We start from the raw sequence: 26,890 nt of genomic DNA, 5'->3' as shown, positions 1-26,890 counted from the left end.
TAAAATCTTGGGGAATATTGCTGAACAAAGACACCTTGGAGTGCAGATTCATAGTTCCTTGAAAGTGGAGTCCCATGTCGACATGCTTGCTTTTATTGGTCAGTGCATTGTGTATGGGAGTTGGGAGGTCATGTTACAGCCTTATATGACATTGGTTAGGCCACTTTTGGAACACTGCATGCAATTCTTTACTCCCTGCTCTAAGAAGTATGTTGTGAAACTTGAAAGGGTTCAGAAGAGATTTACAAGGATCTGGCCAGTGATGGAGGATGTGAGCTATAGGGAGAGGCTGAATAGAGTGGTGCTGGAAAAGCACAGCAGGTCAGGCAGCATCTGAGGAATAGGAAAATCGACATTTCGGGCAAAAGTTGATGAAGGGCTTTTGCCCGAAACATCGATTTTCCTGCTCCTCTGATGCTGCCTGACCTGCTGTGCTTTTCCAGCACCACTCTAATCTATACTCTGATTTCCAGCATCTGCAGTCCTCACTTTTGCCTAGAGGCTGTTTTCCCTGGAGCGTCAGAGGCTGAGGGGATTACCTTATAGGAGCTTATTAAATCATGAAGGACATGGATAGGATGAATAGCCAAGTCTTTTCCCCAGGGTGGGGGAATCAAAACTTAGAGGGCATGGGTTTAAGGTGAGAGGGAAAAGATTTAAAAGTTACCTAAGGGACAACTTTTTCACGCAGAGGGTGGTATGTGTATGGAATGAACTGCCAGAGGATGTAGTGGAAGCTGGTACAACAACATTTAAAAAGGCATCTGGATGGGTGTGTGAAAAGGAAGGGTTTAGAGGCATATGTGCCAATGAACCAGTCTATATTATTTTCGACCGGACCTGAAAAAAAAGGCTGGTGTTAGTCCGTATTAATTTGTGCTTGTTTCTGTTCTTGCTTCTCCGTTCTGTCCAAAACACACTTTTACTTCATTTTTCCTTCATTTTCACTTAATTCTGCCAGACCAGCTGGCTAAGGTCAGGACATCTGTGGCTTTGAATCTGTGCGGCGTGACACTGATACTGTTCACCGATAGAACGTCTTGTATCTCATCAGTTTGTTCTAAATACAATTTGCTGCAAAAAAAAAGCATTCACAGGTGGCCAAGAAATCTGACAATAGTGTTATTCCAATTTACAAATTGACTGCAGTTATTTTGACATAGGTAAGTAGATTTGTTTTTCCACTTAGCTGGGACTGTTAACTCCTAAGTAAACCGTAGCTGGGTGTCCTGTTGCTGCTGACTTAGTTTGTAGAATGCCAGCAGCTAACAAGATGTGGGTTGTATTATTTACATTGTGTTTGTATGAGGTTTAGTTAAGAAGACTGATCAGAGAAAGTTCGAGATTCTCCTGCACTTCATCCAAGCTGATGTATTGCATCCGTTGCTCCTGATGTGGTCTCCTCTGTATCGGAGAGGTCAGATGCAGACTCTGGGAGCATTTCATGCACTTTGCACACATCAACCAATCTGACCTTCCAGTTGCCCTTCATTTCAATTCCCCCTCTCACACCCCTGGCAACATGCTCATCCTTGGCCTCCTCCACTGTCAGAGTGAGGCCAAATGGAAACTGGAGGAATAGCAAATAATATTTCTCTTGGCGAGCTTACAGCCCAATGGCCTCAATATCGACTTCACCAGCTTCAAAGTCCCTCTACCCCAGCCTTATCGAATGCCCAGCCCAACCCCCCTCCTCAGCTCGACCTGACCTAACCTGTCCATCTTCCTAGTCACCTATCTGCTCCACCCTTCTCACTGACCAATCTCAATAACCCCCTGCCTGCGCCTGCTTATCACTATCCCACCTACTCTTTCCCCAGTCCTCCTCCATGCATCCACCGCACCAATTATCTCCATTTACATCTGGGCTGCCCTCCCCAGTCCTGGCAAAGGATTTCGGCCCAAATATTGGCCCAAATGTTGCTCAGATGTTGTCTGGCTTGCTGTGCTCTTCCTGCTTGGCATGTATTGACAGAAGTTAGAGGATTGGTTGTTTTCATCCACTGGAGGTTGGGGACAGATTTGAAATGAAAAACTTGATATGATAGTTTGTCAACTTCAAGTTAGCTGTGTACTTTTAGCTGCAGTTGTATCATAGATATTTAAGCTCCCAATGTTAGGTCTTATCTTCCAGTCTTTTGATAAGCCATATCTTCTGCTACCGAAGCCATGTACTGTATATGCATGGGTCACCTCCGTTCTTGACGACTCAAACACGCTTTTGTTGGGTTTATATCTTTCAACCCCCAAATACTTCAAAACTGGGCTGCAAGTGTTCTCACCCCATAAAGTCACTGTAGCACATTGGTTTCCTGTGTCTGTCACCTTAAATTTTCTTGCTTTCATTTATAAAGCTGTCCATGATTTCATCCTGTTCTTGCTGCACAATCTTCTGCAGCTCCATTTCCCATCACCCTCTGCCCACCCCTGTCTCTGGCCCTTGTGCACCTACTTCCGACCTTCATCTCACAATTGGAAGCAGAACATTCAGCTGTATAGATCTTACCATCTTCCATTCACTTCCTGAATCCCTCTTTCATTATGTTCTTTTGGTTTGAAAAAAACACTTCTACTCCCATCATATTGATTTATTTCATTGTACGGATGGTCTGGGAAAGTTTTGTGACTGTGTTATGTTAAATTGCATTGTTGCAGTAAGAATTGGATTTGTGATGGTTCTGTGAAGGGATTTCTGAATCGTTTATTTGGAAGATGGCACCTGATAAAGCATCCCATTCCTAAAATGCTTCCTCCTAGCAACAGTTGTAAAATCATACAAGAAAAGTGGGTAACACACCATGCATTAACTTTGGCCTAGGCTTGAGTTCAACCTAGACTGATATAAAATGGTGCAAGATCCAACCGGTTTCGTCGATTGTAAAACTGATGTGGGATATCATGAAATCTTGACTGAAACATTAATGAGCTAAATAATGCTTTGGATGTCTCGCAGTAGGCCTTTGCGAATGGCAGCAAGCCAACCTTTGATGTTAGTAGGCTGAACAAACCCATACCGAAGCAGTGCTGCCATACTGATGCTGATGTGGGCATTTTAAATCAGTTCTGGTGTCAGGAGAAAACCTATCAGCGGTTTCTGTGGTATTATGTTTGCAACTGGTGTTACTGATTGATATGGTACCTGTAACAGTGTCTCTTAAGTTGTATCTCCAGTTGATGGGTTTGTGTGGAATAGTTTTGTTTCACACTAGGGGTAAAGATCATGTATAAATTTGGCGTTCGGTTTGTGACCTGATTCACCCCAAGGGATGCTCCCTGCAGGTGGAAGCTTTACTCAATTTTACTGCAGTTGGATTGAGGCCTAAATCTGGATTTCCACAAAACTTTGGAATTGATATGAAGTGGGATGGCTTTACACGAAGTTTTGTATTGTAAATGTATAAAGTACCATTTCACATTGCACTCTAAACTATTGTCGATGGACCTGGTTACGCAGTAACACCAAACATATGGAAGTTTGGATAATGTTTGATTTCTTCAGATAAATATCTGGCTTATTTAAGTTTTCAGTTGTATAATGGCATAAAATGGGATTTGCAACTGAGTTTACAATAGTATAAAACATGAATTTGCTGTCTTTTGAAGCAACCAGCTGGAAACACTAGTAGAATAGAATGGAAAATATTAAGAATCCATAAGTTATCTTAAAGTGGATTTATGCACCATTATAGTAAAGTGGTTGGCGAAAAGCTAAAGTCTCCTCAACCTACACTATTTCCATCATCCCCAGTTCAGCACTTGAATATCTTCATTGTATGTTATGCACAGGAAGAAACACTTTATCTTTGGTGCTATCCACTAGCCAAATCTATCATGATTTTCTCACAATTCTGTATTTTTTCCCCTTCAAGCATTTATCCATTTCTGTTTTGAAAGTTACTCATGAATTTAATTCCAGATTGTTATAACTCATGGTTTTTTAACAACTCTTTCCTCATGTTGCCTCTGGTACTTTTGACAGTTAATTTGATTCTCTGTTCTCTGACCTTTGAGACTGAAAGCAGTTTATCTTTTATTCCAGAAGTTCTCCTCTTGGGCTTTAAGAGTTTTTGTCAAATCTTTTTCTTGTAACTTATTGACAGAATATCCGTGACCAAGCCTTTCTCCACAGATATTGTTGTATTTGTTGAATTTCTTTCACTGAATTCTGTTTTCCTGTCCTTTTAGCATTCCCTGCTGTATGGAGAACTACTGTAGCCCCTTCATATGACTGAATGTATATCCACAGGTCAAGAGCAGACCAAGTTAAGGACAAGAGTTAGAATGATCAGACTGTTGTGAAGATGGGGAGAGTAATTGTACATTGGGATACAGGAAGTTAGAATTTGAGGTTTGTAAAAGGGAGGGGGGGGGGAGGTGGTGGAGAGTATTTGCATGGTCCCTTTAAAAGATGGTGTTTTTCTATGCTTAGAGATTAAAGTGTGTGTTTGGCAGTAGCTTGAGTTTGGCAGTTTATAGCGAGCCTGAACTGAAACATCTGTATTGAAAGGCTGTACAATTAGCAGGCCAAGCAGTATTTTTTAATCACAGCAATAGGTTTTAAATTTAACAAATTAATTTAAACCAGGCACTTAGATACCAAAAGCCTATTAAATTTAAATCTGATGGTTTTGACAATGTAGGATCAATCCTATTTCAAGAAATTAATATGCATCACTGGTATAAAAAAGGGGGCTGGATAAAAACCCCAGACTAACTGCCACCTGCCAAGCTAAGAATCCTCAGCTCTAGAGAGAGAAATTGGCTCCCACAGTCTGTGTATTAGAGAAAGCATCACCTTTAAAATAAAAAGGTACCAATGACTTTCCTGATGAAGGAATTGGAAGAAACATTCCTGTTGGAAGAATCAGAGGAAGCGTTCCTGACAGAAGAACGACAGAGGAGGCACAGAACATTCCCAAAGTCATGTAACCTGGCTGTAATTTCGAGAGACTAAATTCTATTTGTTTTGAATATGAATGGGAATTGTATTTATTGGAACAGCCTATCATTAGAATCTTGTTTTAATTGATGTCATCACTTGGACTTGTATTCAGAGCTAGTAATGTTGAGCTTTGGATGAACAAGGCCTGACGTGATATCTAGAGGGTTTCACTCCAATTAATTACTCGAATTTGTAATATTTTCTCCCTGTAATCCTAAGAATTGCTTTTTATCTCCTGAAGGTCCTGAAAATCCCTGGTTGGTTCAGGCATATGTTCGTGCAGCCAAACATCCTTTTGCATCTGTTGTTGGTCAGGAAGTATTTCAGAGTGGCATCATTCCCTCTGATACAGATTTCCGAATCTATCGGGACTATGGCAACATTCCAGGTACAAATGTTTCTTTATTGGTGATTGTGTTTTTAAATAAATTATGTATTATTAATAATACATTAATTCATACAAATCACTGAATTAAAATATTCCATTTTCAAGCATTCTTCCTCATTTCTCCCATTTCTTTCCTTTTCGAGAAATCATTTATCTTGAATGCCTAACACAGTCAAAGAGTCTGTTGAGTAGCTTTTCACATTAGCCCACGAGCATGTAATTGCATTACCACTACTCCCCTTCTGAACTATGATTTCACATTCCCTATTCCAGAGCTGCCAGCTGGCTGTTGCATTGCTGAGGTGGTGATTGTGCACCCCCTTTTGCGATCCAAAGCATTATCCATCTCAGCATATTGAAGATCCATGGTGTGTGTTATTAAGAAAATTGAGGCAAAAATATGCCATTTTTAAATAGGGAAAGAAAGTGGCTCAGACTTAGCTTGTCTATATTAATTTTATTTTCACCATTGCTAAAATGGGAACCAGAACACAAGAAATTGAACTTGGAGAGGGTCACCAATGTATACAGTATTGATACAGTATGCAAAGAGGGTGCTGGTTGCTGCATCATTGTTAACCTCAATCCAACCAGGTAAATGTTAATAGGTTAGGGTATTGCCATGGAGAAGGCAGCAGGGTTTGGAAATTCCCATAACCTTTTCTCAGCAAGAAAGGTGCAATGTATGCACAAAAACTCTTTTGCCTACACAGAAGAGTCCTGCGTTTGAATATATCACAGATTTATATACACAAATCTTAAATTGGTTTCTGGTATAATTTTCAATACGGACTAGCTTATATAATATTCTCCATTAGGAAAATCGCAATTCATGCTGGACATTGAGTTTTGCGAACATGGTTGGCATTCTGCCTGCTGCAGACAGCCAAAGGGATTTGTTTTTAAAGAGTCCACCAGTTATACAGTCTGCAGACCTGGCAACACAGTGGCAGTTAAACTCACCACATTGCACATTTGGATGGTAGGCAGAACATTTTGTTTTGGCTTGACAGCAGTATCCTGTTCATGGAGGATAGCACTGGTTTGTTTACTGCAAAGTAGCAGCTAATTACAACAACTTGCTTCACCTATTACTAAAGTTTTTGAGATACCTTCCCCTTCAATGTTAATCTGACATTCATTGGGCACCATTGAGGGCCTGACATATATATACAATGTTCTTTCATGAGTTGGCATGTTATACAGCAAGTGTAATTTGATAAGGGTAGCAATTACTACACTTTTTATTCAGTTGATGTGCGATCTGTTTACGTGCACTTGCTTTCCTGGATTGTTTAGAGCCTCATCAGTGAAATGAGCATTCAGGTTTCATTACTTTGTTACACTTTAGTAGTAAAGTATGTTCTCGTCTGTTTGTTTGAAGATGTTCCTCTATGTACTTAGATATAAATCAGTTAAAGAGAAGCCTTTACTCTCTGCTTTGAACACAAACTTGATTCCAAAAAAATTATCTTCGATTGTACTCTTAGTTTTCTTTTTAATATACTGGATGCATTGTCTATTCTGAGATAATGTAAAGGTTTACTGTGTCACTGATCTGCTTGGGAGTATCTTATGATATTATTCTTTTACAGGAATAGACTTGGCTTTCATTGAAAATGGTTATATTTATCACACAAAGTATGACACAGCAGATCGGATACCTCTAGATTCCATAAGAAGGGCTGGTCAGTATCCTATAGAACAGCAAACGCTGTGTTATTAATGTGTTACATGCAGTTACATCTTTGGGTACTTTCTAATTATTGTGGATGATCAGATTCATTTAACACCCAACTAGTGTCAGCCAGGATTAGCTTAATTTAGAATCACAAGAATTTACAGATCAGAAGCAATCTTTTGGCATGTTTGGTATTATTGGCTCCAGAAATTCCTATCACGTAGACCCAATTCCCGGCCCTTTCCCTCCTTTTAAACTCAAATTTATTCAGATATCTTTGCAAACTTGTTGTAAGTTATGTTTCCACCATGGCTTGGTTCCATGCTTTAGTAAGCTGTGTGCATTTTTAAAAAAAATAAACATTTATTTAATAGTTTTTTTCATGATAAATTTACATTTCTAGTTACCAGTGGGGAATTTACTTCTAGTCTTTAAATGAATAATCTTTTTCCCATCTCAACCTTTTTTGATCAGTGAAATTTCTCCTATGGCACCTTGCATCCTCACTACTTTCCAAGGCTGTGCGCTGAAAATATTTCTGTAAAGTATAAATAGTGTAATAGTGAACTTTGAGCAAAGCATTGTTCACTGACAATTCTCCCTGGAGAATGTTGCACCATTAAATCATGCAACTTTAATTAAAGTTATTTCATGTTCATTCAACATTCCATTTTGTGGTACCATCACCTCACCTGAAGAGGAAAATACAATTCAATATTGTTTTTATGACAGAATAGTAATGTGAACATTATTTTCAGGCAACAAATAATTCTGATTTATAACCTGTCCTTAAGAATTCATTACACTATAGTCAGGCATTAAAACTTGCACGGACACTTCTCACCTGTCAGTGTTCTTTTGTGGGAGTTGAAACGCCTTATTCATATTTTGCCCCAAGCACGGTGAAATATTCAATTCTACCGTGCACTGATGTTGAGTTTTTTGGGACTTTACAGTCAGACGTTTAGCTGTGTAAATTAGATTTGGTTGCAGATGCCTGGTTTCAGAAATTGAAGGATAGCCAGGAAGTCCATTCAAACTCTGGCTTCAAGCCAGACACTCAGCCGTGACAAAATATCCGCAATTGAGCTGGGTCTGACCAAGGGTGCTTGTTTAGGCTACTGTAATGACATGGTAAATTTAATTTGTTTTCAACAACCACTTGTTCCTGAGGATTCAAGATAAGTCAGTTAAAAGAAAAGCAATTCTTATGAGTGGCTGTTGCATATGTTTACATTTTGAGTGATTCGTGGATGGTCTGTACTCAAAATATTTACAAGGACAGCAAAAACTGGAAAAGTTAGTTACCTGCAGGAAAGTATGTTGCAAATGTTTGCTTTCTTGGAAGTACTCTACCACTGATATTGGTAGAGCTATGAATGAGATATCTTTTGAAATGCAAGCATATGAAAGTGGGCAGTGAAAGACCAGATGGTTTAACAAGCTTGCCCCACCTCTTGCTGCCCTTTCATGGCTGCGCACTTCTCTACCCTCCTTTCCCACAGCCATGTCACCACCAGGACCAATAAGCATTCAAAAAAAGCACTGGAACATCTTTCAGGAAGTTGAAATTGATCCAGGAGACAGCATAGGTCAGATATTACCAATAAAATCACTTACATTTTATATAATTATGGCGTCCAGTTCCCTCTGAGGTGTATAGAGGCTTAGCAATTCTCACATCTTTCAACAATGTACTCAAGAAGTGCTTGATTCTTGATAAACAGCCAAATTCCTAGTCCATTCCAACTCTGGCACAGTTGCCCTTGTTAGGTTCATTTCCTGAGGTTTCGCGCACACCAACTCCTATAAACAGTTAAAGTTTATTAAAGCTTGTACAAGTTAGTTGACCCCTTTTTATCCTCCTCACAGGCATGTAAAGTCAAATCAGAGGCCCTGAACAAGAAAACACATCCCCTTTGTACAAGTCAGTTGGTCATGCTCACAGATACTCTGGCCACTCCCCCACAGTCACATGCCACTCAAGACCAACTCCAGCCACTCCCTCACAGTCACATGTTACCCCAGGTAAAATGGTAGGATGAAGTCATCCTCAGAGATAATGCAAATGTAAATGCCCTAATTTTGGGGAATTGTTATGCGGACTATTTCCTGACTCAGTTATTCCCCAAGACAACGTAGGGGGTGATATACCTAGCTTCAGAGGATGTCTAGAAAGTATTTCTGAATGGAACAGATTGAATGATAGTTTAATTTGATAATAGTAGAGGGAAGAGTAGCAAATTACTGTCCAAATGGATGGGAGTCATTCGTATTCTTGCATGAATGTCGTCCCCACCCAAAGACAGTGCAGTTTAGCCCTTTAATATTACATTACTATGCAGAGGGATAATCCAATTTAATCTTTTAACATTACATTCCACCCTTTTATCATTCCATGATAACCACCTAGATGACAGTACCAGTTTTCATAAGACTCTGACAGCCAGTATTTAAGCAAGTTATTGATACACAACATGCAATGATTGTAACAACAAAAATTACTAATCCATGCAGTAAATAGAATTTCTAATGTCCTCCCACATGGGGAAAAAAAGTTCACCAGTAAAATTCTTCAATCCATAGTCCTTAGTCAACCCCCTCCAAGTTAACTGGAAATGAGCTAGTCATCCAAAATCTCCTTCAGTAAAGTCCAAAACAAAATTCAGTCTGTCCTTGTACACCATTCCATGGAGAAATCTGAATTCTTGGATAAGGGCAGTTAAATACTTAACACAACTGACAAGACCTCCATTCTTGCTAAGATGCTTCAGAAGGAGGATACCAGTGCATCAGAGCATGCAATGCAGCAATGGCAGCTGCAGCAGTGTAGGTGAACGCAGCATTTGTTGCTGCTTCTGCTCCAGCACTGCTGTTAAATGTAACAAAGTCAACTGACTGTTGTGATGTTAGCTTGATCAGTGAACCTTCATATCCCTAAAATGATTGAAAGAGAAGGTAATGCTCACATGGTTTAATGTCCATAGGAAGGCCACTGACAAAAAGCATTCTTCACATCCTCTTCACAGTTGTTAGCTTCTTCACTTTTTGTGCTCATGATTGGGAAGCTGATTGAATCCAATGGATTCTGTTGTGGAGGGGTGGGCGCTGGTCTGAAGGCATGCTTTACCTGTGAATGGAGAAACTCTAGAGACTATGTTAGCTGCTGGAAGTATCTCTGCATTTCTTTCTTTCCTTCCTTGCCAAGGTGGTTATCAGTATGAAGACAGTCACACATTTAACTACACTAAATTGTGACAGTCTATTTCAACATTCTCAGTCATCTTGATGTATGTTACTCTGTTCACTATTTCTGTCATTATCAAGTTTTATACAATCTATAAGCTTCTAAACCATACTGCCTAAACAATTCAATCCATTATAAACATCAATCAATGGTCTTAAAATCAAACCCTCCGGTACCCCATTCAGGTTATTGAATTTTTTTTTTCTATAACATATTAATACTTGGTTAATGTGAAAGCTGTCTGGAAAAGTATTTCAAAAGTCTGGAATAGCAAGAAAGCAATAAAACGTTTCCTGTGCTTAAGCTAGTTTCAGTTCAGATTTAAATCTCAATTATTCATGGGAAACAAATGCAGAAGATATTAAAATATGCTCTCCAAATGAAACTTCCCAAATAAAACAGTGGCAACTTTGATAGAGATTATATGAAGAGGGCCAATAAAGTTTTAACAATAATTGAAAGAACTTAAACAGCTCAGCCTCAAGTTCTAATATTCTGGGTGTAGGGTTGCTCGCTGAGCTGGAAGGTTCATTTTCAGACATTTTGCCACCATACTAGGTAACATCTTCAGTTCGACCTACATCCTGAACCACAATCTGAGCTACAAATTTAATATTCTCTAAAATTATAACAAAAGCATCAAAATTAAAATACACCCTTCTTCTTGTGAACAGTCTGCATTAAAAAACAGCAGCAAAGATATTATAATACAATACTCTCATCTGGCTGAAGTGTGACCACTGAGACAATTGTTTTGTTTAAACCGGCATTGTGGAATTTGAAACAAATCAGGGGCTCAAGGCACTCAATTATTTGTATTAAGGTTACAAGTTTGATAATTTTAATAAGAACCTAATGTACAGTTTCAAAGTTTAAGCAAAATCTGCCCTATTACATAGCCCACAAAACATACTGAATTGAGATCCTGATTGAAATAAAGCAAAACAGTTACTTAAAAGGATTTTCTGAACCAGGATTTTAACAAGCCAAAATATTTAAATATCAAACACTCTCAGCATGGCACAATTTACATTGAAACGTTTCCCCCTCGACCCAAGTATTAGTACAACCTTAATTTCAGCGTTTCTCTTTTTCTTTGAAGAGCCTCTGGTCAGAATTCTTCTCATTTTAATATGGGAGAAAAACGTGCACATTTGAAGCGCCCCTCAGTTCATTGGTGATAATCCATGAAATGGAAAACGAGGAGTCAAAAAAATGGAGGAAGTGGCCCCAAAAGATCTTCACCAGATTCCAACAAGAATAAATCGCGTCTATAGATTCCCAAGCAACCACCACAGCGCAAAAATAAAACACAAGCATTGGTCCAAGATTCCCAAAGCTCTGCAAACCCCACAGCACCTGATGTGTGTACACAGAGATCACTAAAATATCCTCACCTCGGAAACCGGACCGAGGAATGCCACCCCACCACCGGACGTGGCTGTGAAGGGAAGTAAGACCAGTTGTACCCTCATGATGAAATCACACCCACAAAAAGAGAAAAGCCTCGCAGCTGACCACACGGTGCGACAGTCCAAGCCACGCCCCTCCCCCAGAATAAAAACTCTCAGTCGAGTCCACAGCCCAGAAATTGAGATTCCCACAACAAAAACTGGACAAAGCTTCCCTGGCAGTCAATGCACTTTACTGTTGAGATCCGAGTGGACTGGCTCCACTTTCTCCCCCATTTCCCAGTAATGCCATATCATCCTAAAAGTACTTCTAAGGGGAGGTGTAAGGGATGACTCTATGAAGTACCAAATTCTGACTTCTTTTAATGCTTTTTCACTTTACTTCTCATGGGGACTGTAACCTGCCTTGTACCCTGGGGATTCAACCCTTTTTTACCGTGCAAGGCGACTCATTGGTGTGCAAGTTACCTCATAGATTCCATCACCACTGTGTCCCAGGAGATGAGGGGTTGATTGAGTGGTAGGTTCAGAGAGAGATCAAGGTGAAGCTTACCTTGTGGGGGCATTTGTCTCTCTCAACCAACGATCGCTTATTCTGTCCACCTGGAAGCTCCGTGTATGTTGGAATCCCACCGCTGCCAGCATATGTTAGATTCGTTTCCCGAGGTTTCATACACGAGACAGAATTCACACACCACTCCTGTAAGCAGTTAAAGTTTATTAAAGCTTGTACAAGCTAGGTGACCCCTTTGACCCTCCTCGCAGGCATGCAAAGTCGAGTCAAAGAGGCCCCTAATGAAAAAGCACATCCCCTTTATACAGGTCAGTTGGTCATGCTTACAGATACTCTGGCCACTCCCTCACAGTCACATGTTACCCCAGGTACAATGGCAGGATGAGATCATCCTCGGAGATAATGCAAATGTAAATGCGCTGATCCTGGGGAATCGTTATGCAGTCAATTTCCTGTCTTAGTAATTCCTCAGGACAATGTAGGTGTGATATACCTAGCTTCAGGGGGTGGCTAGGAAACATTTCTGAAAGGAAGAGATTGAATGATTGTTTAATTTGATAGTAGTAGGAGGAGTAGTAGCAAGTGACTGTCCAAATGAAGTGAGAGTCATTCACATTCTTGCATGAATGTTGTCCCCATCCAAAGACAGTGTAATTTAACCCTTTAATATTACATTACTGTCCAGAGAGAAATTCCAATGTATTCTTGTGCTAAACTGAAATAACTATGTTTTCCCTTAATGAAAAATGCATTGAGAGTTCATATCAATTTAGAGAAATCTGCTTTGATCAATATTGGAATATGTCCTTTATATTTGAAGTGATTCCCCTACCATATATGTTTATTCACAGAAATAGAAAGTGGAAGTAACTAAAATAATTTAAAGCACTGAGTTTGGTTTATTTGAAAGCACTACATTGTCTAATGGTCTTTGTAGGTGATAATATATTATCTGTGTTGGAGTACTTGGCGACATCTGCAGAACTGGCTGATTCAACACAATATCGCCATGGGGCCATGGTATTTTTTGATGTACTTGGATTATTTGTTGTGGCCTACCCACAACGAATTGGTGCTATAATCAACTATTTGGTGGCTGTGGCAGCTGTTCTCTACTTAGGAAAAAAGTTCTCAATATCAGTAAGTCAAGGTGAGTCTCTTCAAATTATAAACTCTCTTTGGTGCAATGTGGCTTTTTAATTCTGAATATATTCACGTTTTAATGAAACATCATTAGAGTTAAGATAACATTGCAATTAATATTTGTCTTTGTGGCACAAGTTAGTTGTATTCACTTTTGGTCAGAAGGTTGTAGGTTCAAGTTCCAGCATAGGACCTGAACTCAGAAACCGAGCAAGTTTTGCATTGTCAGAGTTACTTCCTTTGTATGAACCAATGTTTTAAAAAATTCTCAAGGTCAAGGACCAGGCTCGCAGGAAAGTAGTCTGACACAGAACAAACAGCCAAGAGGCGAGTCTGCTAGAATATAAGTGTTTTATTCCCCGCAGCGTCGCCACAACCAGGTCTCGTACTTACAACGGGTCTGGTTTATACTCACTCTACGTGTTACCGGAACTGGGAGCCGTCAGTTCTCGTAGAGCGGTTGCCAACAACCCACGCTCGGCGGTTAAACGCAACCCCGGAGCAGACTCACCGAACTGGAGACTTTTCCAGCTGATATACTCTTTTCCAGATATAAACATTCATGTGAACAGCAGAGCAAGGCTAAAAAACACATTCCATTCTGGTTACATACAGATAAGAAGATTCACACGGGGAGGTGTGTAATAAGATTCACACGGGACTAAGCAACACCTCCATTCCGGTTAGATTCACACATGTATTGGGACATAATTTTAACCCTTTCACCACATTCCACTGCTTGGCCCAATACATGTGTTACATTATGATTCACACATGTGTTGGGACATAATTTTACACCACATTCCACTGCTTGGCCCAATACATGTGTTACATTATGATTCACACATGTGTTGGGACATAATTTTACACCACAACCATAAAAGAAAATCTGCAACTGTTTGCTCATGTTTCAAGTGGACTCTAAAGTCACTGATCCATGATGTGGAGGTGCTGGTGTGGCCTGGGCTAGACAAAGTCAGAAATCATACCACACCAGGTTATAGTCCAACAGGTTTGTGTGAAGTCACAAGCTTTTGGAGCACTGCTCCTTCATCAGGTGAAATGAGAGGGAAACACACAAAACACAGAATTTATGGGCAGAGAGATTAAGGGGAGAAAGATTAAAAAAAAGTCATACAAATGGTGTGAGTGCAGTGTCGAATAATAAGTCTCTACAGATGACCAAGGGTGTTAGACGGTGAGAGTAAAGTGTCAATGGCTGAATAACAACTGAAGGGATGACCTGTAATCTGATTAAATGAGGCAGAGAGATAATTACAAAAAAAAAAGTGACGCTGGAGATAAACCAAATGACTGTAATAACATGGAACAAAAACAGAAGCTATTGCAAAAGCCCAGCAGGTCTGGGACCATCTAAGAAGAAAAACCAGAGGAAATGTTAAATCTGATTTTTCTTCACAGATGCTGCCAGACTGGTTGAGCCTCCCCAGCAAACCCTGCCCATGCTCTTGATATACAGCATCCACGGTTCTTTCGGTTTTTGTTTGATTGGAATAAAGTGATAGGTGTAAGAGTCTCATGTCAAAGGTAATAGGTAATCCAAAATTGTACAAACTGATTAAGGTAGAGAGATCATAACAATTTATTAAGATGTCAGAACAGGACAGTAAGGAAGATTTTGCAGATACAGAACAGTTTGGTGGGGTCACGTAGCGTGACATGAATCCAAGATCATGTCTGTCCTCATGGGTATGGAAAAAGTGAGGACTGCAGATGCTGTAAACCACAGTTTAGATTAGAGTGGTGCTGGAAAAGCATAGCAGGTCAGGCAGCTTCTGAGCAGCAGAAAGATGGAGGGAATGCTCTATTCCCGATGAAGCGCTTTTGCTCGAAACGTCGATTTTCCTGCTCCTCTGATGCTGCCTGATCTGGTGTGCTTTTCCAGCGCCACTATAATCTAGACTTCATGGGTATGAAACTTAGCTTTCAGTTTCTGATCAGCTGTTCTGCATTGTTGTATATCTTGAAGGCTGCCTTGGTGGATGCTTACCCGAATATCGGAAGCTGAATGTCCTTGACCGCTGAAAAGTTCCCTGACTGGGAGAGAACATTCCTGTCTAGCAATTGCTGTACGGTATCCATTCATCTGTTATTGTAGCATCTGCATGGTCTTGCCTGCAGTGTATGCGATAGACAACGTTGGTCGATTCATGTGAGTATCTACTGTGTACATGGTAGGTGGTATTCCCATCTGTAATGGTAGTATCCATTTCGATGATCTGGCAGAGGTTACCGTGGCAGGGTTTTATGTTGTTGCGATCGATGTTGCCCTGAAGGCTGGGTAGTTGTGAAGTTGTGTTTAACGTTTGGCGGTTTTTTGAAGGTGAGAAGTGAAGGCATAGGGATGATCTTGGCGAGATGCTCATCGTCATTGATGACATGCTGAAGGCTGCGAAGAACATGGCGTAGTCTTTCCGCTATGGGGAAGTGCTGGATAACAAAGGGTGCTCTATTGGTCGTATCCTGTGTCTGTCTGCTGACAAGGTCATTGCTGCTTTTCTCTGTGACACATTAGAACTGGCAATTGATGAGTTGAGCATCATATCCTATTCTTATGAGGGCATTCTTCAAAATCTTTAGGTGTCCATCAATGACAACGAGCATCAAACTAAGATCATCCCTACACCTCCAATTCTTGCCTTCAAACAACCGCTAAACCTTAAGCAGGACAACATCGAGGTATCACCACACAAACCTGCCATGGCAACCTCTGCAAGACATGTCAGATCATCAACATGGATGCTGTCATCACACGTGGGAATACCACCCATCAGATACAAGGCAGATACTTGTGTGACTCACGCAACAATCAGCAGACAGGAATGTTCTCTCCCAGTCTGGGAATGCTTCAGAGGTCAAGGACATTCAGCCTCCAATCTTCGGGTAAGCATCCTCCAAGGATGCCTTTAGAGATGCACAACAACACAGAATCACCGAGCAGGAACTGATAGCCAAGTTCCATGCCCATGAAGACCGCCTCAACCGTGATCTTGGATTCATGTCAAGCTATGTGACCCCACCATACTATTCCGTATCTGTAAAATCTTCCTTGCTATCCTGTTTTGACACCATTACCTTGATAAATTGTTATGACCTCTCTACCTTAATTAGTCTGTACAGTTTTGGATTACTTATCACTTTGGTTAGACCCTCAGCATGTAACTTTCATACCTATAATGTATCTTTTGATCTCCTCTGCCCATAAATTCTGTGTTCTGTGTGTCTCCCTCTCACTTCACCTGATGAAGGGGCTATGCTCCAAAAGCTTGTGATTTCAAATAAACCTGTTGGACCATAACCTGTCATCATGTTATTTCTGACTTTGTCACTGATCCAGGAAGACTGCGGTTTCTTCCAGGGCACTCTACAACTTTTCTAACCCAACCAATATCACATATAACATATTAATCGGTCATCAGTTTTTTTTTGATATTGTGGACTGAGTGACCGTTTTGTTTGTATAATCACAGCAGTTCAAAGTAGAATATCGCATGTGAAAGACTTTAACACATTTCAGACGTGACTAGATGCTTTTCAAATATAAATCTGACTTTTCATGTGAGTTACCTGTTATCACAAGGTGTTCAAGATTATGAAGGCGACAGTATGAAGATATAAATAGAAAGTTTCATCACGTGATTGCATGCAACAGAAATTGTTTTATTTAACAGGAATGACATTATGATATAAAGTCCAGAAATATGTAGATATTTTTCTTACACGCAGCAAGACTGTGCTGATAATTCTGTTAAGTCTTATTAACATTTTAGATTTGTGTTGTGCAGATAAATTTGAGGCAAATTATTTTTGTTAATGACATTCTCTTAAATTTGCTTAGGGTGTATATGTATAAATATAAACACTTTTTGTTTGTGAATTAGATTGAAATATCAGATGTTCTTATGCTAGTGAATAATTCTGGAACTCTATCAGTGAGACAATGAACAATGGTTCCCTGGGCTGTGCTAAATTAGCTGATCTCAATCAAGGCAGCATTATAGATACAGCTATTAGGTCTGATCCCCTCTAATGTAGAACATCAAAGTTTGTTGATGTTCCTCCATATGTTCATGTGGAGAATGCGTATGATGATCTTTGAGGTGAGGTCATTGATGGGCTGGGCTGTAAATTAATAGTTTGCTGACTTCTGCTTTGCAGTGTCCGCAAAGAATGGACTGAAGAGGAGAAAAAAGCACTTAGAAGGATAGTAAACATGAACTCATTCAGACTTCTGCCCATATCCAAGCTGTTAATGAATCCCCTTTGTTTGTTGATGTACATTGGCGGCCTGTGCACAACACCTTGATTTTTAAATTCTCATCCGTGTATGACTTTGTCCCTCACCCATCTCGATAACTTCCACCTCTCTTCTAAACACCCATTCTCCCTCCCCCCCCCCCCAATACTATGTATGCTGTTCTGTTCTTAATGCTCAATTATTAGAATTTAAATGGCATTCTTTATGTTTCTGTTAATCCTATAGAGTGTAATTGGTGTGATTATTTGCAGGATCACACTACAGGAGGGATCTCCTCTATGGAATTGCAGTCACAATAATGTGCTGGTTTATCATTTTTGTAACAATCCTTATTGTAGCAGTATTCGTGTCTCTGACTGGACATGCGATGTCCTGGTACTCCAACTTCTACGTTTCTGCTGTATTGTATGGGTCAATAGCCCTTGCAAAGCTTATACTGATTCATACACTTGCAAAAAATCTTTATTATGGAGTAAGTATACTAGTTATCCTTTTAATTTGTTATTTGTTTTGCATGTGTTAGTTGATATCTGCTTAATGCTTTTCTCTTCTATTTCCTTTTTGTTTCTTCTCCTTCATATTGACTGAAAGTCTATGTGCCTGATCTGATACTATAGCTTTTGACATTTCAGTTTGTGGAATGTACTGCTGCTTTGACTTGGCAGAAGTCAGGCACTGGGATAGTAAGGAGAAAGAGGAGAAAAGAATGCAATTTGCAACCATCTTTGACAGGCATACTTTGACCAAACCAGAATTCAGGGCTCATGAGTCATATGAAATAGGCTAAAAGTTCCTGTTTATGTACACAAGGGTAACTCAACCAAAACACCTTTTCCCCATCTGTACGTAACTCTAGAGTCAGATTATGCCTTTTGTATATTATCCAGTTCAGTAATATTCAAATGAATCATGTGCGCTAAAGGTTCAATGGGCAAGAGCCATAGGCATATATCTGGGACGGGGATTTGAATTAGGAAGCATTTTCAGCAGCTTGGCATTCAGTTGCATGGGAACTGTGAATGTTAATCATGGTCACTGCAGTTCGTTAATTGGTCTCTGTGGTGTTTGTCTTTAATTACGTTTATTCTTGTCATACCAAAGGATATGGTCGGAATATATTGAAAATAGTGATAGTGTACATAGTGATTTAAATTAACCAACATCAAAGCTAAAATTTGAGTAGTTCTATTTTGTATAGGAATGTTTTGTGTCTGAAAATCATAGAGTCATAGAGATGTACAGCACGGAAACAGACCCTTCGGTCCAACCTGTCCACGCCGAAGATATCCCAACCCAATCTAGTCCCACCCAGCCCATATCCCTCCAAACCCTTCCTATTCATATACCCATCCAAATGCCTCTTAAATGTTGCAATTGTACCAGCCTCCACCACTTCCTCTGGCAGCTCATTACATACACGTACCACCCTCTGCGTGAAAAAGTTGCCCCTTCGGTCTCTCTTATCTTTCCCCTCACCCTAAACCTATGCCTTCTGGTTCTGGTCTCCCCGATCCCAGAGAAAAGACTTTGTCTACTTATCTTATCCATGCCCCTCATAATTTTTTTAAACCTCTATAAGGTCACCCCTCAGCCTCCGACGCTCCAGGGAAAACAGCCCCAGCCTGTTCAGCCTCTCCCTATAGCTCAAATCCTCCAACCCTGGCAACATCCTTGTAAATCTTTTCTGAACCCTTTCAAGTTTCACAACTTTACAATAGGAAGGAGACTAGAATTGCACGCAATATTCCAACAGTGGCCTAACCAATGTCCTGTACAGCTGCAGCATGACCTCCCAACTCCTGTACTCAATACTCTTGACCAATAAAGGAAAGCATACCAAACGTCACCTTCACTATCCTATCTACCTGCGACTCCACTTTCAAGGAGCTCTGAACCTGCACTCCAAGGTCTCCTTGTTCAGCAGCACTCCCTAGGACCTTACCATTAAGTGTATAAGTCCTGCTAAGATTTGCTTTCCCAAAATGCAGCACCTCGCATTTATCTGAATTAAACTCCATCTACCACTTCTCAGCCCATTAGCCAATCTGGTCCAGATCCTGTTGTAACCTGAGGTAACCCTCTTTGCTGTCCACTACACCTCCAATTTTGATGTCATCTGCAAACTTACGAACTGTACCTCCTCTGCTTGCATCCAAATCATTTATGTAAATGACCCATTTGCCCCAACAAGGCCTGGGAATATGCACCTGAGACATTAACTTTCATGCGTGATCATGATTGGTTTAACCTGTGTTTCTTAAAGAAAAACCTTTTAAAAATGTGACCAAGTTAGTCCCAATTCTGCAAATTTAACTTCCTTAATCTGGATCATAGCTGGGTTGGTGTGTTGATATGCACCACCATGATGCATCATTTTATGTTTGAGTACATATGCAGATTTTTTTAATGTGTTTTTTTTTAAAATATGAGACACTGGATCTTCACTCTGTGGCAGGTAGTCAAGGTTTAACTCAAAAGCAATTGGTGTAGATAATGAATTATGTTTCCCTGAATCTCTAAACATTGTAAAGAAAAGACTGTGAAGACATTAAACTTAAATTTTGGTAGCTATCTGACTTGCGACTAAATTATTTTGTTTGTATACAGGGCATGAACGAGGTATACCTAGCTGAGCTATATTTCGACGTTTCATTAACAATCTGGTGCTGTACTTTGATTTACTTGACCCAACGTGGCTTGTGCTCAGCCTATGTCCCTGGATTGTGGGTTGCTTTTCCTCTGTTTGTGAGATTACTAATAGGGAAGGAGCTGAAACAAAAAGGTAAACTCACTTGTTTTGTGTAGTTTGGTAAAATGATGCGTGTGAATTAAATTCACTAATTCAAAAAATACTTTATCACACTTTTCACTTTTAATATTTTTAGTCATTGTATTATGCACAGAGGAATCCTGCAGCTATCTCTGCTCATCTCCCATACCCCAATCCTTTATTGTGTTCTTCTCTAGAATTTCTCTTTGACTTTCTCCCAATCTCTGATCTATCTGGTGTTGCCTTTCATGTAGAACTAGATTTGGGATCGCCTGACAAAAGAAAACTTACTAGCGTAGAAGGCAGGTGTTGGATTCAGGTACTCAAAATTATCATGCTCAAAATCAAACTGATGCAGGTATAGGAATATTTGATGGCTTGACTTATACATTTGTTAACAAAAACCCTTGGTATTCACAATATTATTCCAGCAAATTATTCCTAGCATCCCATGTAAAATCAAAATGGGGTCATAGCAGAAATTCACACGATAGAACCATCGAATCCCTACAGTGTGGAAACAGGCCATTTGGCTCAGCAAGTCCACAACGACCCTCCGAAGATTAATCCACCCAGACCCATTCCCCTCCCCTGGTATTCTACATTTCCTTGGACTAACACATTCCTGAACACCATGGGCAATTTAGCATGGCCAATTTATCTAACCTGGAAGTCTTTGGACTGTGGGAGGAAACTGGAGCTCCCGAAGGAAACCCACGCAGACACTGGGAGAATGTGCAAACTCCACACAGATAGTTGCTCGACATTGGAATCGAACCTGGGTGCCTGGTGCTGTGAGGCAGCAGTGCTAACCACAGAGCCACCATGCTGCCCTGTGGTGTTGGACCTTTGCACTTGTGCTGTTGACTGGAACAGTAACGTGTGGTGATAGGAATAAAGATTGGTTGTCACCAGAAATATCAGTCATAGAAGTTAGAGTCATAGAAATGTACAGCATGGAAACAGACCCTTCGATCCAACTCGTCCATGCCAACCAGATACCTTAAATTAATCTGGACCCATTTGCCGACACTTGGCCCATATCCCTCTTCCTATTCACATACCCATCCAGATGCCTTTTTAAATGTTCTAATTGTACCAGACGCTTCCACTTCCTTTGGCAGCTCATTCCATACACACACCAGCCTTTGCAGGAAAATGTCCCTTAGGTCCCTTTTAAATCTTTTCCCTCTCACCTTAAGCCTGTGCCCTCTAGTTCTGGACTTCCCCAACCAAGGGAAAAGACCCTGTCTATTTATGCTATCCATGCCCCTCATGATCTTGTAAACTTCTATAAGGCCACCCCTCAGTCTCTGACTTTCCAGGGCAAACAGTCCTAGCCTATTCAGCCTCTCCCTATAGCTCAAACCCTCCAACCCTGGCAGCATCCCTGTAAATTTTTCCTAAACTCTTTCAAGTTTCACAACATCCTCCCTATAGCAGGGAGACCAGAATTGCACACACTATTTCAAAAGTGGTGCACTGTGATCAACATTCTCATTTTCGGGAGGGGGCCATAGTTGTTCAAACCTTCTGCAGATATATATGTTATGTGCTTTGAGATTAAATAAGCAGAAAATATCTTCCCAAAGCTGGTATGATGCAAGTTTTAGTTCCGATAACTTCATTATTCTTTTTCCTAACTCGCTTGTGGGTATGAATTAGAAAGTGCTATTAATACGTCTGGAAGGGAGATGCCAAGAATTACCATGACATGCTTACAATCGTTAAAAATCAGCCATGCCAGCACTGAGGCTTTTGATGTTGACTTTGCAACATCGGATATAGTATCTCGGTCTTGGAGGACTAGATTCTATTAAATGGCGTAAGCAGTTTTTGGCAAATTGATGAGGGGAAACTTATTTCAATTAGGATATATTTCAGTAGCCCAGCATTAGTTTGATTGCAGCAGTCTGGTTCAAGTCATACCATTACTTCAGTAAGATCTTGAAATCTTTTGAACTCATGGTAAAAGGCTGAAACAACTGATATGTGCTGGTCACTATACTGGACATTTAACAGAAGAAAATGTGAGCTTTTCAATCTCCCATTGCTGCGGATTTGCATTGAAGATATTGTAAACAAAACTACAAGAAGTTTAGCTTGATAGAGTACTGCTTTCAGCCTACTTGGTGAATTTGGTAAGTGAGGAAAATTCAAGGATTGGTCTATGTTCTAAAATCTAATCAGTTTTTTGTATTTAACATTTAATCATAACTTGTTTTTTCTCAGTTTTTGTCAGTGATGAATAAGTTACCTGCTTGTGGAAACTATGCAGTCACTTAATTGGGCGGCACAGTGGTTAGCACTGCTGCCTCACAGCGCCAGAGACCCGGGTTCAATTCCCGCCTCAGGCGACTGACTGTGTGGAGTTTGCACGTTCTCCCCGTGTCTGCGTGGGTTTCCTCCCACAGTCCAAAGATGTGCAGGTAAGGTGAATTGGCCATGCTTAAATTGCCCGTAGTGTTAGGTAAGGGGTAAATGTAGGGATATGGGTGGGTTGCGCTTCGGCGGGTCGGTGTGGACTTGTTGGGCCGAAGGGCCTGTTTCCACACTGTAATGTAATGTAATGTAATGTAATCTAATCTTAATTAAGTGACTAGTCTGCCGGGCATGACTCTGCTCTTAGTAATGTTTTCTAGTTTAAAAAAAATTAAGGTTTTTGCTTCCACATGAAGTCAGCAGCATGGCATCCATTCGTAGCGTCATAGAGATGTACAGCACGGAAACAGACCCTTTGGTCCAACCCGTCCATGCTGACCAGATATCACAACCCAATCTAGTCCCACCTGTCAGCACATGGCCCATACCACTCCAAACCCTTCCTATTTATATACCCATCTAAATGTCTTTTAAATGTTGCAATTGTACTAGCCTCCATCACTTCCTCTGGCAGTTCATTCCATACACGTACCACCCTCTGTGTGAAAAAGTTGCCCTTTAGGTCTCTTTTATATCTTTCCCCTCTCACCCTAAACCTATGCCCTCTAGTTCTGGACTCCCCGATCCCAGGGAAAAGACTTTGTCTATTTATCCTATCCATGCCCCTCATAATTTTGTAAACCTCTATAAGGTCACCCCTCAGCCTCTGACACTCCAGGGAATACAGCCCCAGCCTGTTCAGCCTCTCCCTATCGATGTCGGGTAGACTTAGAAGTCTCCTGGATCAGTGGTGCTGGAAGAGCACAGCAATTCAGGCAGCATCCGAGGGAAAATCAACACTTTGGGCAGGCCCTTCATCAGGGAACAGCATGATGAAGGGCCTTTGTCCGAAACGTCGACTGCCCTGCTCCTTGGATGATGCCCACAGAGGCCATTGCATATTTTAAACATGAAATGCTTGCAGAGAGGTTGCCACCATTTTGCAGTGCCTTCCCCTTCTCACTTAACTGCCATATTATTCTGCTACTTTCAAGATGATTAACTTCCTGTTACCCCTCGAGCCATGAGAGGCACTCATCAATGGATGGCAAACCCGCCTCCTGGGCCAGCAAATGGCGAAATCAGGGAAGTTCGCAATGAATAATTATCCCCCACAATAAGTGCATTTCTGATCCCCATTTGAGCCTGACAGCAAAGATCAGAGGCGAAAGTGAGGACTGCAGATGTTGGAGATTAGAGTCAAGATTAGAGTGGTGCTGGAAATGCACAGCAGGTCAGGCAGCATCCGAGGAGCAGAAAAATCGACATTTTGGCAGGAACCCATCATCATTCCTGCCAATAAGATCACAATAAACACAAGGTACTAAGAAGTAGCATAAAATAATTGCAAACTTCAAATCATGGGGATAAAGGTTCAGACTATTACCTGTTAGGAAATTTCTCAGCACACAGACTGTATCAACTCAAGAATTCAGTATGATAGTTGACAAAACATCAAACAAGAAATCCAGAAGAAACATATTAACCCAAAGCATCATGAGAAAATTGCTACCATGGAGTGGTTTAACCAATGGTATAGTTACATCTTAGGGGAAATTAGAAAGTGTCTGAGGAAGAAGGTAATAATTATCTACAAAAGTAGATTGAAGAAAGATGGGCGTATTCTTGAGTGGAACATAATCACTTGCAAGTTTAAATGGCCTGTTTGTGCTGTATGTCCTAAGTAATTCTCATGTAATGCAGTCAGTTGATTATTTTGCTGTCTGGCACAAAATGGGTTTAGAAGTGCACTATATGAGTAGATAAATTTATCCAAGTTCTGTCAAAAAGAACCTCGCATTCCAGATTTCCTCCTGTTGTATTGACTCTGATGTCATAAGCTGATCTATGACTGAGTTTGTCATCAAATCTTTACAGCTACTTCAGCTGCTTTCTCACTAGCTGAATGTCAGCATGTTTTTGTGACAGGTTAATCATGTTTAACTAATTGCCAATACCTCACTAGGGTAGTGCACTGGAAATCAATTCTTATTATTCTTGGAGTTTTCACAAAAGTTAAAAAATTTTGTCAAATAATCAAATTTCCCCAGTTTATTTTTTATTTTAAGATTAGGTTGATAGAAAACACAAATCATGCTCATGTACTTCACAAGCATTATTTATTACAAATTAATAGATCTAAATAACTACAAAGCAACATGTCAACGATTATGTATTATTGATATGTATTTTTGTGTACCTTTTCCTTCTGTTTGCCAACTTGACTGGTAGAAAGAGATTTCCCAAATTATTTGATTTCTTAATCTTCAGACATAACATTGTCCTGATCCATTTTATTTGTCAATGGCACCAAAAAGAGTTGGATACATTATTATTCTTTGCCTCCTCTAATGCAGCTGAAGATTTTCTGCAGCATTGTTACCAAAAGCAGAGACAGAAGATATGAAAAAGCAGAAAATGCTGCAAATATTCAGTGGATAAGGCAGTAACTGTGGAGAGGAATGCTTACCTTTCCACGTTGTGACCACCTTTCATCAGAAGTTGGTCAGTGTTAGCTCTCCATCATCTGAGGCGAAGGAAACAAAGTTGTCTATTTTTTGCCTCCAGCAATTCCATGCATTATAGACCTTCAGAGACCTACAACACAAAAGAAGGCCTATTGTTTGTCTCTTGGTCACAAACAACTGCCTAACTATGATAATACCATTTTCCAGCATTTTGCCCATAGTCTTGTATGTGTTGGCAAATATTAATTGTTGATGGGGGTAAAAAACAGTATTCAACTGATAAACATTGAGGGTAGTTTTGTTGTGTTGGTTTAGTCAATTGCATAATCTTTTGCAACCACACAGACTGTATCAACTCAAGAATTCAGTATGATAGTTGACAAAACATCAAACAGGAAATCCAGAAGAAACATATTAACCCAAAGCATGATTCTTTGGGTTAATATGTTTCTTCTGGATTTCCTGTTTGATGTTTAGTGTTTTGGAAATAAATGAAGTGAAGTAGGTATGTCTTCCCTAAAAATTGGAACTCAAATGCTGAGGGAGTCAATGTACAGGTAGACACCTTTAGTGTGGAAGACCATAATTGTACTGTTATCTGGAACTACATGAAGCAAATTATTCATCTGCTTTAATTATTGTACATTAGGATTAGATCTTGCCTGCTGACCACTCGTTTTTCTATGTGATATTGTCTTTTCCTCAGTACAATGGGAAGAATGATATTGCTTTTTTGTTTGGAGCAAACGAGGAACTTTTTAATTCACGATGAATTATATTGTATCTTTTGTCTTGATGATATTCATGTATATTTTATGCATCTTTCCCTCTAGTTGTGAGCTTTCCTTATTTTCTTACTTTTCTTGTGGGATACAAGTGGGAAAGTTTTGGTGGCTGGATAAATCTGTGTGGGGTGAAAGAAATATTTTGTGCATTTTTAAAAGTGTATTCATAAGTCATCGGTGCTGCTTTTTAGATGGTTTTCTGTGTTTTTATGTTTTTACCTAGGAGCTACGGTGAAACTGACAGCAATTTATTTTCTGGGTCTATTTATTCCTCACCTGCTGACCATGTACCTGTTTTGGGGTGCATTTGAAATGTTCACTCCCATTCTGGGGCGTAGTGGCACTGAAATACCGCCTGATGTTGCACTGGCCTCTATTATTGGAACCTTCACTATTATCATAACCACCTACTTTGTAAGTCATCATGTTTCATTGAATTCAAGAGTGCGTTGAAGAGATTTGAAGGGACGAAGGGGAAAAATATCTTTTGTGTTTTAATAGACTGAGCTGAAAGTCAGAGTCATAGAGATGTACAGCATGGAAACAGACCTTTCGGTCCAACCTGTCCATACTGACCAGACATCCCAACCCAATCTAGTCCCACCTGCCAGCACCCGGCCCATATCCCTCCAAACCCTTCCTAGTCATATACCCATCCAAATGCCTCTAAAATGTTGCAATTGTACCAGCCTCCACCACATCCTCTGGCAGCTCATTTCGTACATGTACCACCCTCTGCGTGAAAAGGTTGCCCCTTAGGTCTCTTTTATATCTTTCCCCTCTGACCCTAAACCTATGCCCTCTAGTTCTGGACTCCCCGACTCCAGGGAAAAGACTTTG

General features: G+C 40.3%; 1 protein-coding gene across 1 annotated transcript in view; it reads left to right on the top strand.

The window, feature by feature from the left end:
- ermp1 (endoplasmic reticulum metallopeptidase 1) overlaps nucleotides 1-26,890 on the top strand; it is a 45,752-nt gene that overhangs the window by 6,571 nt on the left and 12,291 nt on the right. The window contains exons 5-10 of the mRNA XM_043715199.2: nucleotides 5,184-5,330; nucleotides 6,926-7,018; nucleotides 13,122-13,334; nucleotides 17,858-18,078; nucleotides 20,214-20,388; nucleotides 26,274-26,464. Of these exons, the coding sequence (XP_043571134.2) occupies nucleotides 5,184-5,330; nucleotides 6,926-7,018; nucleotides 13,122-13,334; nucleotides 17,858-18,078; nucleotides 20,214-20,388; nucleotides 26,274-26,464 (1,040 nt within the window). The remainder of the gene's footprint in view (nucleotides 1-5,183; nucleotides 5,331-6,925; nucleotides 7,019-13,121; nucleotides 13,335-17,857; nucleotides 18,079-20,213; nucleotides 20,389-26,273; nucleotides 26,465-26,890) is intronic.

Source organism: Chiloscyllium plagiosum, unplaced genomic scaffold (genome assembly GCF_037043375.1).
Source record: "Chiloscyllium plagiosum isolate Xiang-an unplaced genomic scaffold, Cpla_swu_hap1 HiC_scaffold_2, whole genome shotgun sequence".
Taxonomy (NCBI): domain Eukaryota; kingdom Metazoa; phylum Chordata; class Chondrichthyes; order Orectolobiformes; family Hemiscylliidae; genus Chiloscyllium; species Chiloscyllium plagiosum.
This window is presented reverse-complemented; position numbering and strand designations above follow the sequence as displayed.